The sequence below is a fragment of the Phlebotomus argentipes genome, unplaced genomic scaffold (assembly GCF_947086385.1).
Source record: "Phlebotomus argentipes unplaced genomic scaffold, Phlebotomus argentipes genome assembly contig_5, whole genome shotgun sequence".
NCBI classification, from domain to species: domain Eukaryota; kingdom Metazoa; phylum Arthropoda; class Insecta; order Diptera; family Psychodidae; genus Phlebotomus; species Phlebotomus argentipes.
Genome location: NW_026776165.1, coordinates 12,937,493 through 12,952,417, shown reverse-complemented (window position 1 = coordinate 12,952,417; position 14,925 = coordinate 12,937,493). Strand labels below are relative to the sequence as shown.

The 14,925-nt window shown below is 44.1% G+C and overlaps 4 protein-coding genes across 6 annotated transcripts in view; 3 read left to right on the top strand and 1 right to left on the bottom strand.

The window, feature by feature from the left end:
- The window catches only part of LOC132265794 (protein slit-like), a 30,645-nt gene extending 24,838 nt beyond the window's left edge, over window positions 1–5,807 (top strand). For all 3 annotated transcript variants that reach the window (XM_059766569.1, XM_059766570.1, XM_059766571.1), the window contains exon 2: window positions 1,234–5,807. In XM_059766569.1, coding sequence (XP_059622552.1) covers window positions 1,234–2,830 — 1,597 coding nt within the window. In that variant the 3' untranslated portion in view covers window positions 2,831–5,807. The remainder of the gene's footprint in view (window positions 1–1,233) is intronic.
- An 816-nt stretch (window positions 5,808–6,623) lies between these two features.
- LOC132256141 (tetraspanin-9) lies at window positions 6,624–11,040 on the top strand. Its single transcript, XM_059752343.1, has 5 exons — window positions 6,624–6,954; window positions 8,887–8,987; window positions 9,876–10,067; window positions 10,368–10,760; window positions 10,831–11,040. The coding sequence occupies exons 2-5, from the start codon at window positions 8,910–8,912 to the stop codon at window positions 10,876–10,878; spliced, it is 711 nt and encodes a 236-aa protein (XP_059608326.1). The 5' UTR covers window positions 6,624–6,954; window positions 8,887–8,909; the 3' UTR covers window positions 10,879–11,040.
- A 120-nt stretch (window positions 11,041–11,160) lies between these two features.
- LOC132256140 (uncharacterized) lies at window positions 11,161–13,423 on the bottom strand. Its single transcript, XM_059752342.1, has 5 exons — window positions 13,241–13,423; window positions 13,039–13,186; window positions 12,859–12,969; window positions 12,675–12,797; window positions 11,161–12,612 (listed from the first exon to the last, which is right to left on the bottom strand). Exons 1-5 carry the CDS (start codon window positions 13,328–13,330, stop codon window positions 12,290–12,292), a joined length of 795 nt encoding a protein of 264 aa, XP_059608325.1. The 5' UTR covers window positions 13,331–13,423; the 3' UTR covers window positions 11,161–12,289.
- A 121-nt stretch (window positions 13,424–13,544) lies between these two features.
- Window positions 13,545–14,916, top strand: LOC132256070 (uncharacterized). The gene has a single exon (XM_059752253.1). It carries the CDS (start codon window positions 13,780–13,782, stop codon window positions 14,914–14,916), a length of 1,137 nt encoding a protein of 378 aa, XP_059608236.1. The 5' UTR covers window positions 13,545–13,779.
- Window positions 14,917–14,925: the final 9 nt, after the last annotated feature.

The following is a 14,925-nucleotide window of genomic DNA, read 5'->3' as shown; positions in this document are numbered from 1 at the left end:
ACGAAGCTTGCTTGAAATATACATATGTTTATGCCACAATGCGAAGAGCTTTGGAAGGAATTTTTAATGCAACTTTATTTTTAAGCTGGCATCTGAAACTAGAGGTTTTGTGATGGAAAAGTCAAAACGATTTTAAAACCCTCTTAATGCGTGAAATTCAGTGGGTGTTTTTCCTTAACTCTTAAGAGACTCTTTATTTTTGAAACTAAATAAACACTCTGTTCATCAATTTGTGTACAATATTTGATTTTACACAATTCACAGTCGAGTAAAATGTGTGACAGAAATCATTAGTAGAATTTATTGATTTTTCATATAAATCCTCAGTACAAAACTATACTTAAATTCGCGTCCTTTTGCTGAAAAACCGGCAAATGAGAAATGAGTGAAGCATCTGCAGAGGATGATATTTTAATCTTCACGTTCTCCGGGTCCACATAATCTGGGGTGTGTTACACACTAAATGTGTGATTACTCTGTCATTAGTAATCCCCATGTCCGGAGTCCCGTTGTCACCGAAGTCAGGGGTGTTTTTCAGCAAGCCCTTGTGCGGTTTTCACAGTGGCCCAGTAGTCAGTGGGGGTGTTTATTTGTCCCGAGTGCACCTTGCAAACTGTACCATTCATCCGTGCCGAATGGGAATCATTGGGGCCAGTCTTCAATTAAGGTAGTTTGCTAGGACATTTTCGCAATACTCTCACCGTGGAGAATATCTCTTAAACAATACCACACTGGCCGTGGCAGTTCATCAAGTTCCAGAGGGTCTTCTGTTCAAATGGAAAATTACTGCTCGCAATTTGGGTCAACTCTGTTCGTCGCACAATTCCTCATTGATTTGCATCTCACAGACAGTGACTCCTTTTGTCAGCGCCGTGAATTGAAATTAATAATTTTCCATCGTGTCACTCCATGTATGCCACAGAGGGAGAGTGAAAAAACCCAATTACAGGACGCTTCAGCAGAAGCTCACAGCACGTTTCTCAGCACAAAAGTTTGCCTCTCACTTGAAATTGCTTAAAAATTTATACTAGTTTTCACATCTACTCTCCAAACTCGAACACAGGGTGTGAAATATGGCTTAAACACAGCTTCAGACTTTGCATTCCCAGGGAAAATTTGTGTCCCTGCCGAATAACAATGGAGTCTAGATTAGAAAATGCAACACAGAACCAACATTTTTCAACTCTAACATTATCAATATTAACCCATGTTTTTCCTCTCCTGTTCTTCCAGGTTGCGGCCAGTGATCGCGATGCTGATCGTGGTCGCAATGGCGATCATTTCGGCCATCGTCGGACCGACAGACGCCCTCGCAAACTGCCCTCAAGCATGTGACTGTGACGATGAGACTCTGGTGGTGACTTGCGGCGAGGGACACTTGGACGTCCTGCCCATCGCCCTTAATCCCTCAATTAAGCGTCTCGTGATTAAGAACAACAAGATCAAGATGATCGACTCGTCGCTGCAATTCTACGCCGAGCTGCTCTTCCTCGATCTCAGCTACAATCATCTGTTCAACATTCCAGTGAAGACATTCGGATACCAGAAGAAGCTCCAGGAGCTGCATCTCAACCACAACAAGATCGGCTCGATCAGCAATCGCACCTTCATCGGCCTCGCATCGCTCACAGTGCTGAATTTGCGTGGGAACTTTATCGATGAACTAGATAAGAATGTCTTCAGCGCCCTGGTGAAGCTTGAAGAATTGAATTTGGGTCAGAACAGAATTGCCAGGATCTCCGTGGGGGCTTTCGATGGGCTCACGAATCTGCGTGTGCTCTATCTTGATGATAATACCCTGACCAGCGTTCCTAGTGACGCCTTCCCGCCCTTGAGGGCCATTGCTGAGCTCTTCCTGGGCTTGAATTCTTTCACCACTCTTCCGGCGAGTGCTTTTGAGGCTCTGACTGCACTCTCCAAGCTTGATCTTCGTGGAGCGGCGCTGGCCAATATCTCCACGGACTCTTTCAAGGGTCTCGAGCAAGTGCGCAGCATGGATCTGTCTGACAATCGACTGCAGAGGATCCCAACGCGAGAGCTGAGCACACTGGGGCGCCTGGAGGAACTCTCCCTGGGTCAGAATGACTTTGAGGTGGTGCCCGAGGGCTCCTTTGTGGGGCTCACAAACCTCCGCCGCCTGGACATCACGGGATCTCTGAAGTTGCGCAAGGTCGAGGCTGGAGCCTTTGCCACAAATACCAACCTCGAATCCCTCACTCTGGCATCCAACAAGGCACTGGTTGAGGTCCAGGAGGGTGCTCTCAGTGGGCTTCCTCATCTCCGCCATGTTATTTTGAGGGACAACGCTCTGGTCACGCTGGCTGAGGGTCTGTTCCCCTGGGCAGAACTCCACACTCTGGATCTCTCTGAGAACCCGCTCGTCTGTGACTGTCGCCTACTCTGGCTAAGGCAGCTATTGGTTAGTCGCTCGAATGGAAGCCAGCAGCCGGGAAGTGTGATCTGCGCGGCTCCCGAACGTCTCCGAGAGGAACCTTTGCGTGCCATCTCGCCTGAACTTCTTGGCTGCCTGCACACCGACCCGCGACGACAGGCCATCATTGGAGCTCTGGTTGTAGGAGCAGCGGCCACTATCACTGCCCTCGCTCTCATCCTCTATCGCTGCCGCCGCCGAATCCGTGAGGTGCTCAAAGGAGGCTGGGGCCAGTCAGCGCTAGGCCGCAAGGAACGCGAGTACCAGAAGACCTTCTCCGCCGAAGAGGACTACATGTCGCGCCACTCGCACCCATGCAGCCTGGCCGTTCACCCCACGCTCACCGGCTACGGCCACCACCATCCTGGACTTCGGCCAATTCCTGTGACTGAGCTATAGCTAGAAGCGCCGCCGCCGCCACCCAGACGCGGCGCCCCGCAGCCCCCAGGCGCGGCGGCCTTTCTGCAGCTCAGCCAGGACCATCTGATGCCGAAGCACCCCAACGGAGCCATCAACAACTACACGCCGCCACTGCCGCCGGATGGATTCCACACGCTCTCGGGGCCAGCGCTGCCAATGCGTAACGGCCACCTCACCGCCGGCCGGAGGACAGTCTCCGGCCGTCACTATCACTGATCCACCCACCAGGAGCTCCGCGATGAGCCGGTGTAAGGTGAACAGTGCAGAGCAAAGACTTGATTTGTATAAAACGGAGGGACGCCACTTGTGAATACGTTTATATTTTCTAAGTTATGTATATATAGAAAAAAAATTCTGATCTAGAATACCTTTTGAAATCCACATTCTATCTCACAGTCATAGTGAAGTTCATTCGTTGCAAGAAACAAAAAAAAAACTCTTTGACAAGACACTTATACTTAAAGAAAATATCAACAATGAAGGCAGTGGAAGCATGAAGTTGTGCATGCGCGCGATTTCGCGGGCAGGCACTGTCTATTTATAAACTAATGTAAATACCTTTAGACGTAATTCGTCGTTAAGACACTCTCAAAAATATTACAAGAATTTTCTCAGCGTGAAGAGATAAATTAAATCTATGAATGTAATTATAGTCAGTTATACTTGAAAAGAAAGAAGCACTAAGACAAAAGGTATCTTTAAATGTAAATTTATGGTAAATACCGTTGCCATTCTCGCACTTTTGTCCGCCACTGGTCTGAGAAGAGGTGCCCAACGAAACCCACAATAGTTAGACATATCATTGGTCAAAAAGTGACAAAAAGTGGCACATTTTGGCGGCAAGTTCTGGGCGATTTTGGCAACTCACACACACACAGAGTATTCCAGACTCGAGGCTCAATTCCATGAGCCAGGATGGATTCGCGGTGGCAAATTGAGTGAGTGTAATTGAACACAGTCACGCCAGTGGCCCATCTAAAGGGGTCAAAAGCTTAGAGAAATTCCTGGGCAAAAACACCCGCGGAATAAATCACATGAGCTCGCCAAACCTGTTTCATTGGCTTGTGCGTCGATTTGAGCGTGACTGCAATTGCTCTGATGATCATTTTTTTCTCGCGCAAAAACCTCAATTGCATTCTTCTGCGCGGCCAAATGCAGCCCCTCGGCAAAGACGAATCGACTTTATCCCCACAGTGGACTTTTTGCATCGCGCATCTTTGCCCAACATCCATCATAGAAATCCACAACAGTATAAATGCTATTTTTAATGCGTCTCTGTCTGTTTTTCCCCCACGTTTCTCATCTTTTCTGCACTCTTGTGCGCGCCGAACTGAAGCGTAGCGGCTGAAGAATAGAATTCCTCTGTGAATCTCCTCATGTGTGATGTCTGTGCTGTGCTAACATGTTATCCTTATCCAAGTGTCTTCCTTGGTAATTGACTTCAATTCATTACTTGTGCATACAGAAGTGTTGTCGAGAGTTAAATTTGGGCAGGGAATAGCAAAAAAAAAACCATTATTTCTCTGCAAATTCAAGACACAAACCAAGAAATCTTGAAATCTTGGTTTTTGTCTTCAAGTCAGAATGTGAAGTCAATTCTCATATCCTAATTGTGAAGTTTACTCTGTGACATTGTCTTTTCCCTCTTCCACAAATATACCCAATTTCCCTCATAATATCCCACCGCTGAATCCACAGCCGCCGCGTCGGCGCTCACCTTGTTGTGCACCGAAAAAGCCTAGAATTCTGTACATATATATATGTTTTATTGCACGCCCAAGATCACGAACTTCCACTTATATTTCTCTGGGGCTCTCTTGCACCTCGTCCCGCGCGGATATTGCGGCTTCCTGGGCAGAAAATGGAAATAGTCCACGCGAAAAAAAAAGGAACGACAAGAGCAGAGGAAGAAGTTCACGGTATATGGAGGAGATATAAATAAAAAATGACGGTAGAATTTATAATAATTCACCCGGAGGCACTTTATGATTCGCCATTTGACTCTCTTGCCATGTAATTTCGTGCAATTAAATCCACATCTAATTACACTCTGGTGGAATGTGTGTGCGCGCACAGACGGGGGTGAAGAAAGGGGTTGACTTTGGCGCCGAAATCAAAGAGACTGGCAAGGAGCGAGAGAGCAATAAGTCACATTTGGGTGATCATCAATATCATGGCAAAAGGGCACGACCTTCGGTGATGTATGGAAAAAAAAAATGCTGGGCTCCCAACTTTGTTATGTCTCACTTTTCCAGCGACAGAGACAAATTGTGGCAAATATCGAAATTGAGATTTGTTTTCAACTGCACTCACTCCAAAGTGCCGCCGAAGAATCCACCCTCAGTATGTAATCTTAGACACAATGATGAGAGCAGAGTATTTGACGTCATTGAGGAGAGATCTTAAAATATCTAATACAAGTTTTTATGCAAGAGAAAGTACACGAGAGCGAGAGAAGAAGCGAATTGTGAGAATTTTTCGAAGGTGAAATGAGTAAATTTTGTAATTGTATAATTAATTTAATGATGAAAGATAAAGAAAAATGATAATATAACTTTAAGATTTGACTAGTCAAGAGGAGGAGATGAAAACAAAAAAAAAATTGATAAGACATAAACAGGAATGTTATATATGTAATAGTGAAATAGATAAAGAAAAAAAAATTCAATGAGCCATCATCAAATTGTCCAAAACTCCCCCATAATGAAAAAGTAAAATTGAAAGATAATCATATTTTCTTGCCGTGTATGTTCATAATCACATCGACATAGAGACACAAACGAAGTTGTATTGAATGTTATAAAAGTAAAGCAGTGTATCCACCAAATATGATGAATTTCTGTGTAACTGGATCAACCGAGGATAATCCTCTTAAATGTAAAAGACATCATGAGACACTCTCAAGCATATAAACTATTAATAAAACAGATGCATTTTCCTTCGTGGATCAAATAAACATTAGGCGTTTCATTTGTCATGCGGAAAAGTCATGATAATCTCTAGATTTGCCATTTATTGAGCTATTGGTTTCATCAGAACACAGAGAAAATATTGAACTCGAAGGTAAGTTGTGATTGCTTTCTTTCTTTGCTGAAAAATGTTTAAAATTGTTCGTGTATCTCAGATGTTTAGCATGAATAAACTAATAATTTTGTAACAATTATAAACATAAACGTGTAAAATTTATTTGTCGATTAAAATACAATCAATTTTCCAAACAAACAATCATTAATCGTTCGATCCTGATTCACACTAGACTCTTATTTTGAAGTCTAAATTGAGCACACAATCACTGGATGGCGCTTTTCTGTCCATTAATTTGTTAAGACATCAACTGAAAAGCTCGTAGCTTAAGAGATTCAAGCTCCCACATTAGCAGAGACACCCGAAAGCTCGTTGCTTTATCAGAAATGCGATCACTGAGTGGTGAGTATATTGCGTGACCAGGTATTTTCCCGCCAAGCCGCAAATTGGGCGCGGCGCGCTAAACGATGAAGTCACCACGCGAAGGAATTGCGTCTTTCTGGGGGAAGAAGCACACAGAATTCAGGTGAGTTGGGCGCTCTCACGTCACCCACACTCCCTCAAGATGCCCACCAACACAGGCGTTCTCACTTTCAATCCGGCGCGACTTTGGGAAGTGGTGGAGGAAAAAACTCACTGAAAGATGGAAACTTGTTTTATGATGCCATCGCAACGGCTCCTCACCTCGCCACGTCCCGCGCCGACAGAAGGCGCACACACTCATGGATGTGCGATTGTATCTCCCATTTCCACATTCTACGTGAGCCGTATTGAAAACATAATTGTTGAATATATTTTCGAGCGGCTTTTTCTCTGACCACCACACTTTCGAGGCGGCCAAACTTGTGTCCAAAGAGACGCGCGTTCAGTTTGTTTGTAACGCTCGTTCCACACGGTTTCTCTGCCTCTCTCTCGTGCTTGGGCTTGGTGTGGTGAAGGAAAGGCCCAAAAAAAGGGGGAAATCGGTCACATTTGCCACACAAATTGATTCAGTTTTCGGTCTACAGTTTATTATTACTTCCTCGCTTCCAGCTTTTGGGGAAATTGCCGGAGAAGTGCCGCCGCGTTGAACACGGACTGTAAGTAGAGAGACAACTGTGATGACTTATAAGGTTGATTTGCATTCTTGTGACTCAATCGCGCGACATCCGAAATGGAAAAGTGCGCAAAATATGTGTGTGAATTTCAAGGCGAAGAAAGATGAACAATAAAGTTATTCTGTTTTCTCCAAAGCACAGTCAGAAATTCGGCAAAAACATGCTAAAAAATTGTGAAAAGAGAGGAAGGAAAATATTTCTTCTCCTCCACACAATCTCACATCTTCTGGTAAACTGGTTTTACCACTAGAATGTTATAAAAGGCGTTGACGCGCACTCCATAAACCCATGCCACGATCGTAAATGCACTTTTCCTGTAAATATTGGCGGAATTGTGCTAAAAATACAGTCGCAAGATGGATTTTTCATCAATGGGCACATGATTTCCCAATCAAATGCACATAAAATGTATCATTCTTTTATTCATGGAGCTCTAAAAATATAACCCACTTCAGACGACGACGATCTTCTGACGCTCACCTTCTTTTTCTCTCGCCTCCCAAATTTACACACAAGCGCACACAGAAGAATTAGGCACAGCCAAAATGGCAGGATGAATACCTTCACCCATCTTGAATTAATTCTCCTCAAGGTGGCCACAGAGCGAGACCTTAAGACAATCCGAAGCACTCACTTTTGCTCCCGACCAAAAATTCACACTGCAAAACTCATAATGCTTATCATAGCGCTCGATCAAGCGTCGCTTGGTTTCAAGAACGCCTAACAAAACACAGTCAATTGGCAGAGAACTTAAAACGACGATGTGATTCACAAGTGTTTTTTAAAGCGAAATAGTGTGAATATTAATGATTTTTGTCTAGAAGGAATGTCTTGTCAATGATTCATAATTATGTTGTTATTCCAGTTTGCAAAATCACTTTAATGTGTTCGATGCTGAAGAAAGTATATTTTCAGAGGCACGAAAGCTCAGGAAAACTGTAAACAAATTAATATAATCTTGCTGTAAAAACATTTCCAGTATATATTAAATGTCGACATAATCCAAGTTTTACTTAATATAAGATTTCATGTCAAAATATCACATCTAAATTGTAGATTTTCCAACAATTTCGTGATAAAGCGACCAAAGAGATACAAAGAGAATAATTTCACACAATAATTGTACCTTCATAAGAACGTGCGAAATGCAAATAACTCAACTTTTTGATATGCACACGTGAAGAGTGTCATTTAATTGTGCAATTCTCAAAACATGACTCTGCCTATACGGGATGAATTTGCATTCCAATAGTCGCGCTTTCGCATGTTTTCCACTCTACCCTGTACAGTAGAATTACAATTGACTCTTTTTCATCGGCCCGTGGATAATTTGGACATAATTAATGGCATAAACACGCGTCCGCGAGTCGATAAAGTACAAACGCCTGGCGTCTGTGCAGTATCAATGTCTGATCAAACAACACTTCCCATAGGAAGGCACCTTTCGAGACAGAGTGAGAGACTTTGCGAAACTTTCACTTCTCGTGGTGTGTCAAAAGCTCAACTTGAAGTGGTTGAAACTAGAAAATGAATTTCACAGTGGCGAGGCAAAGTGTCTCAACAAGCCTCAAGGATGTCCCCACACGGACGGACACTTCAAATGCTCGCGGCATTCGCGAATGTAGTGCAAAATCATAAAATTCCAACATCTGCGCGAGAAGGGAGCAAGTGAGCAACACTTTGCGGAGTCTTTACCCATAAACTCATGACATCAGCTCCAATGTAATAAGGTCAAGGTTGAGAAATAAGAGTTATTTAGATGATTTTTGCATTGACTGCGTCTATATCTGGCCAACACTTCAACGTGACGCACAACTTTTGTCTCACGATCTCACGTGTTGACGGAATGATAGTGCAAATTGCGTGATTAATCGTAAAATAGCCACTCTATTTACCTTCACCAATCTTCCACAGATTAACTTGAAACGAGCGACAAGATGGGTTCCGGCGGGAGGATGGACAGCTGCGGCCAGTGCATGAAGTACAGCATGTTTGGCGTTAATTTCCTCATTTTCGTAAGTATTCAGCAAATTGAGCTGAAGAAGCATTTTCATGCGCATTGTTCTCTCTCTGTTTCTCTCTTTGCAATCAAGATCTGCGAAGCTCATTTTTTCCAAACAATTACCGCGCTAAGAGTGCGCAATTTGGCTCAGGGCGTGAGAAAAGAAGTCTGCAAGCAGACACTGGTTGATGAGTAAACAACCCTAAACCACGTTTAATTGATTTCCCTCAAACCCAATACAGAAATCCTTTCAGAGATCATTTGTTTATTTCAATCCAATCTCCAGATAAACAACTTCCAATGATCAATGATGATGGCATTGCGAAAGTTTAGTCACACAGTTTCAGACATATGTTTTGTTGATCTTCCACGCAATGTCACACGATGAGGAAAAACTTGGGAAAAACACAGGGTGCATCATAGATTGATCGGGTCAGAATCTGACCCGCTGTTAATATTTGAAGTAACAATTAAGCGATCGTTTGCGTATTTCTTTTTTTTAATGCAAATTCACCGAACAGACTTTTGCTTTGAGAGAGATGTGTACAATTTAATTAGCTTTCATTTAATTTCAAGTGCCTCAGCAGCTAATTTAAAAAATAATAATTCATTTACATTTCTCGAAGAACAGAAAAAAAACAGAAATTGATTATGATTTCATGCATTTGAAGATTTACACTTTCTCATCAAGATCTTCCTCAATTTTGCTTGAGAGTCTTGAGAGGCTCAAAGGGCTCAAAGTTAAGACATCTTTAACACAGAATATACTCCCAAACTCAGTGTAATCTTGAGTAAGACATCGAAATTTGAATTATGCGCAGAGCTCTCATATCTTCAAATTCAGCCCATCACCACTAATTAAATTGATCATTAACCGCCCTCCTCTTGCTCTTCTCCTCAGCTGGGCGGCGCCGTGGTATTCGGCCTGGGCCTGTGGACGCTCATCGACCAGAACTTCGCCAGCGAGCTCTTCGGCACGAACCTCTTCACGGGCGCCGTGTGGGTGCTGGTCATCACAGCCGGCATCACCTGCGTCGTGTCGTTCTTCGGTTGCATGGGAGCCGCCAAGGAAGTCAAGTGTATGCTGCTCACAGTAAGTTGGGCGTGAAATTCCGCTCGTGATTTCATCGAAACGAGTGTCAATTGGAAAGACCTCACATCAAAAAATGGAGATCAACTTGATCGCCACGTGGTTGTTTGTATAGTTTTTCTTCCCTCTCTCACTCTGCTAACGCATTGACCCTGGCCCTGTTTCTCATCTTTTTCTCACCGCCACAAATGCCTTATAGTCAATGAATCCCCCATTTAGGAATGGGCGCAGTTGTGGTGACTCAATCTGTGCGGTTGACTGGCAATTAGCAATGATTAAGCACACATCTCTTCCCTCGCGCAGTACTTCATCATCCTCTTCCTGATCTTCGTCACAATGCTGATCGGCGGCATTCTGGGCTACGTGTTCCGGGAGAAGGTGAGCCAGACGATGCGTCAGGAGATGCACTCCTCCCTGCGTCTCTACGGTAATCGCTACAGAGTCACTGAGGCGTGGGATCAGACACAGCGTCGTCTGCGCTGCTGTGGCGTGGAGTTCTATCGCGACTGGACGCTGCACGGTCGCATCCCCGAGTCGTGCTGCCAGGAGACGTTCGGTGGGCAGCGCAAGCCGTGCGTGGAGTCCCCGACGCCGGCCAACATCTACAACAAGGGCTGCTTCAATGTCACGGCGACCTACGTGCGTGATCACGCGGCGATCGTCGGCGGGGCCGGCATAGGCGTGGCGATTCTAATGGTAAGTTCGCACTTCACCACTTTAGCGCCAAGCCTGGCCAAATGACTCACTTTCTCCCCTTTTCCCGCAGATATTTGGCATGATATTCTCATGTGCACTATTTAAGATGATAGAGTGACATCAGTACAATGCATATTTCTTCGACTTCCGAAGCTGAATCTCACAATATAATGTCTTTATTCTCACACGAAGCCCTCCAATTTATACATCGTATGTTCTTTTTTTGAAGAAGAAAAACATCGTGCACTTCTATTTTACATTGAGAAGTCCTTTCTCTCTCTCTCTAAATGTCCCCATTATGTTTTAATTAAATCTTTTAAGCGATAAGTGAAACGCCTGTAATCTCTTTTTTTTGTATGTGTACGTAAAGTTCTAAGCAATAAAAGTCCACAAAACGATAAACTCTTTACAAATTCTTTATTCTCAAAACTTCCTCCTTAATAATCCTAAACAAATGGCTCCTAATGTTGGTTGACGAAACAAGAATTTTTTACATTTCACAACAGACTAAAAGGTAGAAAAGACTTTACAGTGAAAACAATTCGGCCGATATGGATTTCAACACAATTAGGCGATTAATCTTATGTTTATCACAGAAATTAGAGATAAAGACAATGTTAACGTGCAATATTCGACCATTTTCCTTATAATAGATTTTCTTTTGGGTCACTGCGAAAGTCCTGATGAAACAACGTTGGATTGATTTTAGCGTGAGTGGAGTAAAGTATCTTTTATTGCACCCAAAGCAGCTAAAAAGCACCGGAAATGTTCTTTTATTATTGCTTCGTTTGTTTTGTACGCAGATTAGAACCATATCAAATGGTTTTTTTGATTTTTAGAAGACAAAAACACTCATTAAAAGTGTGAGAATTCCATAAAAATTGCGTGTATCATATTTAATAGTAGATTTATAAAGCATTTCGAGAGAAGAGCTTTAATAAATCAGGAAATCCTCATCAAAAAGACTCGACAGAGCAAAACTAATGTGTAATTTATTTTAAACAGCATGAAAATTGTAAACAAAAAGTATTTCTGATGTTTTAGAATCTCAATTAAATATTTCTTGAAGGATTCTAATAATTTCTGAGTGATTCAGAATGGGAAAAAAAGCGAAAAAACGGATAAGGAAATATCCTTCTAAACAGTCTTCAAGACTTCTGCTGAAGACAAATGAAGAAATTGTATTAAAATTACTACATTTTCATACAATTTCAATGCACTTTGTGCAGCATGAGAAATTCCAGTGTGGAAATATTCATTCTTCATGGTATTTCTGACCACCAAATAGTTGTCCATCAAGACTTTTGGCAGTGATTAAAATAGTTACAATTAAGAATATCTCTTTGCAATTGGACAAAATGTATGCTTCAAATCCCTGATCAATTGTTATTCTGTGAATTTGTGCTTCACTTCTCAGATGTATCATTAATGTTAGGCATAAATTTGTGGTACAACATCGAAAAGTTTGTAAATGCAGGTAAGAAATTCAAACCTTGAACAGGCGCGTTCGGATTTATCAATCATCGCGCTCACGCGTGGCGCTTGGCGATGACACTGGCGATGCTGATGAAGCAGAGGACGAAGAGCACGAGCCCGGTGGTGATGTAGATGGACGTGACGAGCCAGAAGGAGAAGAGGTACAGTGACTTGTTGCAGTACTTCCCCTTTGCCGGATCGTAGTTCGGCTCGTACTCCTTGTACACCCAGTAGGAGCCGATGATGAACCAGCCCAGCATGAAGCAGTTGAGCAGCATCTGCGTGGACGACTGGCGCATCTCCTCGGCGGCCTGCTCCTCACGCGTCCGCACGCGCGTCGACAGGTGCAGCAGCTGCTTGATGACCCCGAAGCCGCCTGCGATCAGCGCGCGGTTAGCATTGCATTGGCGGGGAGAGTTGATCTCCAGCGCTACTCACCTCCAACGAGAAGGTACACGGGAATGTATTCACCTTGCGGGCAGTCGTACAGGTAGATGGAGCCGAAGACTATCATACAGATTGGCACAATTGTCGTGGCGCCCAGGATAACGGTGAAACCCACTGAAAGGGAAGAAGAAAATTTTCTGTAGCCTTGAACACTCGCGAAGGTCACCATGCTTACGGGTGCCGAGCAGGAGGATGACGATGTTCTTCAGGAAGTCCACGAAGCCCTTCGATGATCTGTGCACCTCACGGACGCGCCCAAAGAGGGAGTCGTAAGAGGGCGGCGGCGCTGGAAAAGCCCAAACACACACACACACATCACAATTCGCTTCCCTGCTCCGGATCACACTCGCCTTACCATCGGGATCTATGGCTTCCTCGTAAGTCGGCGGATCGCCGAGGTTGTGAATGGTCGTGGTGGGCGGCGCATGGGGCTCACTCGTCCGGGGACTGGAGGTCATCATCGATTGCTGATAAGACGGCAAGTCGGAAGATGTTGTCTGCGACTGAGGAGAAGGTTTTCAGAGGCACTTTCAGGCAATTCTTGGGGCTTATCTCACCTCTTGCGCGTACACTTCATTGTATCGTGAACTGGGAATTGATGCCATTATGATTTTCCACGAGAAATCAGGAAAAACACGTAAAAACATGCATTTTATCCAAACAAATCTGATATCTTGCCTGTCAATCTTCCAATAGCCTCAATAGCCTTATTTAGAGGTGTGAGTCGAGGTATTTCTGGCGGCGGTGTCTTTCCACAATTTACAGATTTTGCATTAGAAAATAACAAAATTTGCTAAAATTAAAACATCCAAAAAGTGTGATAAAGGCATAAAGAATTATAAGAAAATCGACATTCTCAATAGACTCTCATACTGAAACGTCACTGGATTATTCTGACAGTTCAATCGCTGCGCGACGCGCTTATAAACATTGAGATTTCTCTTCAAAGGATTCTCTCAAAAATACTAGCGTATCCTTGGAAACAAACGTGAAACTTGGAAAAGCAGTTCTCAGCTGTTGAGGAAGATTATTACACATAAAGCCTTGGGGGAAGAGACAGTGGTTTAACTGGACGCTACTTCTTCTGGAGGCCCGAATGGGGGGTGATTTGAAGTCTTTCGCCCTGAAGCAGAGGGTGTTTCTGGTGAAGAACTACTACCAGTACATGGGAGACTACCTGTGCGTGAAGACAAAATATGAGGATCACTACAAAGACAGCCTGGAGTGTCCTGCATTCTCCTATGACATCCTCATGGAGATCATCAATATGTTCGAGAGGACAGGAAGCGTCATCAAAACAGAGAGTTTTGGCGAGACAACTATTCAAAGCCGACCAATTGAGAGTGTCTTCCTGAGAGAAGAGGATCCGGTGTCAACTGTGGGTGTGAAGGTGGAAGATCAGAAGAAACAGGTCATCTTCGAGGTGATCGATGCAAATGATATGCTCTGGGAGTCAACAGCTGAAGAGTATTCAGACCTCGAGTCAGACGATGAGAAGCAGAAATCCGCCAAGAGCAGTCAATTGGAGCCTCTGCATAAGCGTGTTTGCCACCCATGCGAAAGAGTGTTCCGCAAAATTGAGGAACTGGAGAAGCACAATTCGGCAGTGCATCGACAGAAGGCCACAACGAAGCCAACTCCTGCCAAAAGGAAGTGTCCAGCCTCGTCCCAGCAAGATGTTGCCACTGTGATGCTGCATCCCTTGTACGACAACAAATTCAGTGACATTCTGCGGAAGCTGGATCGGCTGTTGTGTATTCAGAAGCGTCAGTCAGCGAGCAGCTCGCCCAGCACGCCCTGGACGTCCACCGCGCTCTACACGAGCATCGAGGACGAAATGGATCTCAGATTCCCCATAATGACCAAGGAGCAGCTGGCCACGTACAACAGCCGATTGGCTGATGCGAGCTACAAACAGAGCTTCATCCAGGAGCTGAGCAAGGTGTGCGGAGTCTCCGGCACGGCGGACGGAACAAAAGTCGCTTACAGACTGTCGGAGCACATGTTCGATCGCGCGCTCCTCACTCAGTTTACCTGGACAGGGAAGAACATGAACAATAAATTAAGCACCTCGGGGAAGGAGGCCTTCAGTCAGTACACACACTTCGTCGATACCTACGCGGAGATCGTCAGGCTGGCGGACAATCAGTACAGCAACATGGACAATGAGAAATTCTTCAAGGTAAAGCTCCTCAAGTATGCAGGATTTCGATTGAAGCAAAAGCCTCGCTGAATCTTTCAT

What these genes read in the sequence shown, in the direction of transcription:
- LOC132256141 (XM_059752343.1), top strand. Translation starts at nt 8,910, where the DNA reads ATGGGTTCCGGCGGGAGGATGGACAGCTGCGGCCAGTGCATGAAGTAC. An exon ending in GCGTTAATTTCCTCATTTTC is followed by an intron (nt 8,988 to 9,875) that starts GTAAGTATTCAG and finishes TCTTCTCCTCAG; the next exon opens with CTGGGCGGCGCCGTGGTATT. An exon ending in TCAAGTGTATGCTGCTCACA is followed by an intron (nt 10,068 to 10,367) that starts GTAAGTTGGGCG and finishes TCCCTCGCGCAG; the next exon opens with TACTTCATCATCCTCTTCCT.
- LOC132256140 (XM_059752342.1), bottom strand. Translation starts at nt 13,330, where the DNA reads ATGTTTTTACGTGTTTTTCCTGATTTCTCGTGGAAAATCATAATGGCA. An exon ending in CATCCTCCTGCTCGGCACCC is followed by an intron (nt 12,798 to 12,858) that starts GTAAGCATGGTG and finishes CTTCCCTTTCAG; the next exon opens with TGGGTTTCACCGTTATCCTG. An exon ending in CGTGTACCTTCTCGTTGGAG is followed by an intron (nt 12,613 to 12,674) that starts GTGAGTAGCGCT and finishes CGCTGATCGCAG; the next exon opens with GCGGCTTCGGGGTCATCAAG.
- LOC132256070 (XM_059752253.1), top strand. Translation starts at nt 13,780, where the DNA reads ATGGGGGGTGATTTGAAGTCTTTCGCCCTGAAGCAGAGGGTGTTTCTG.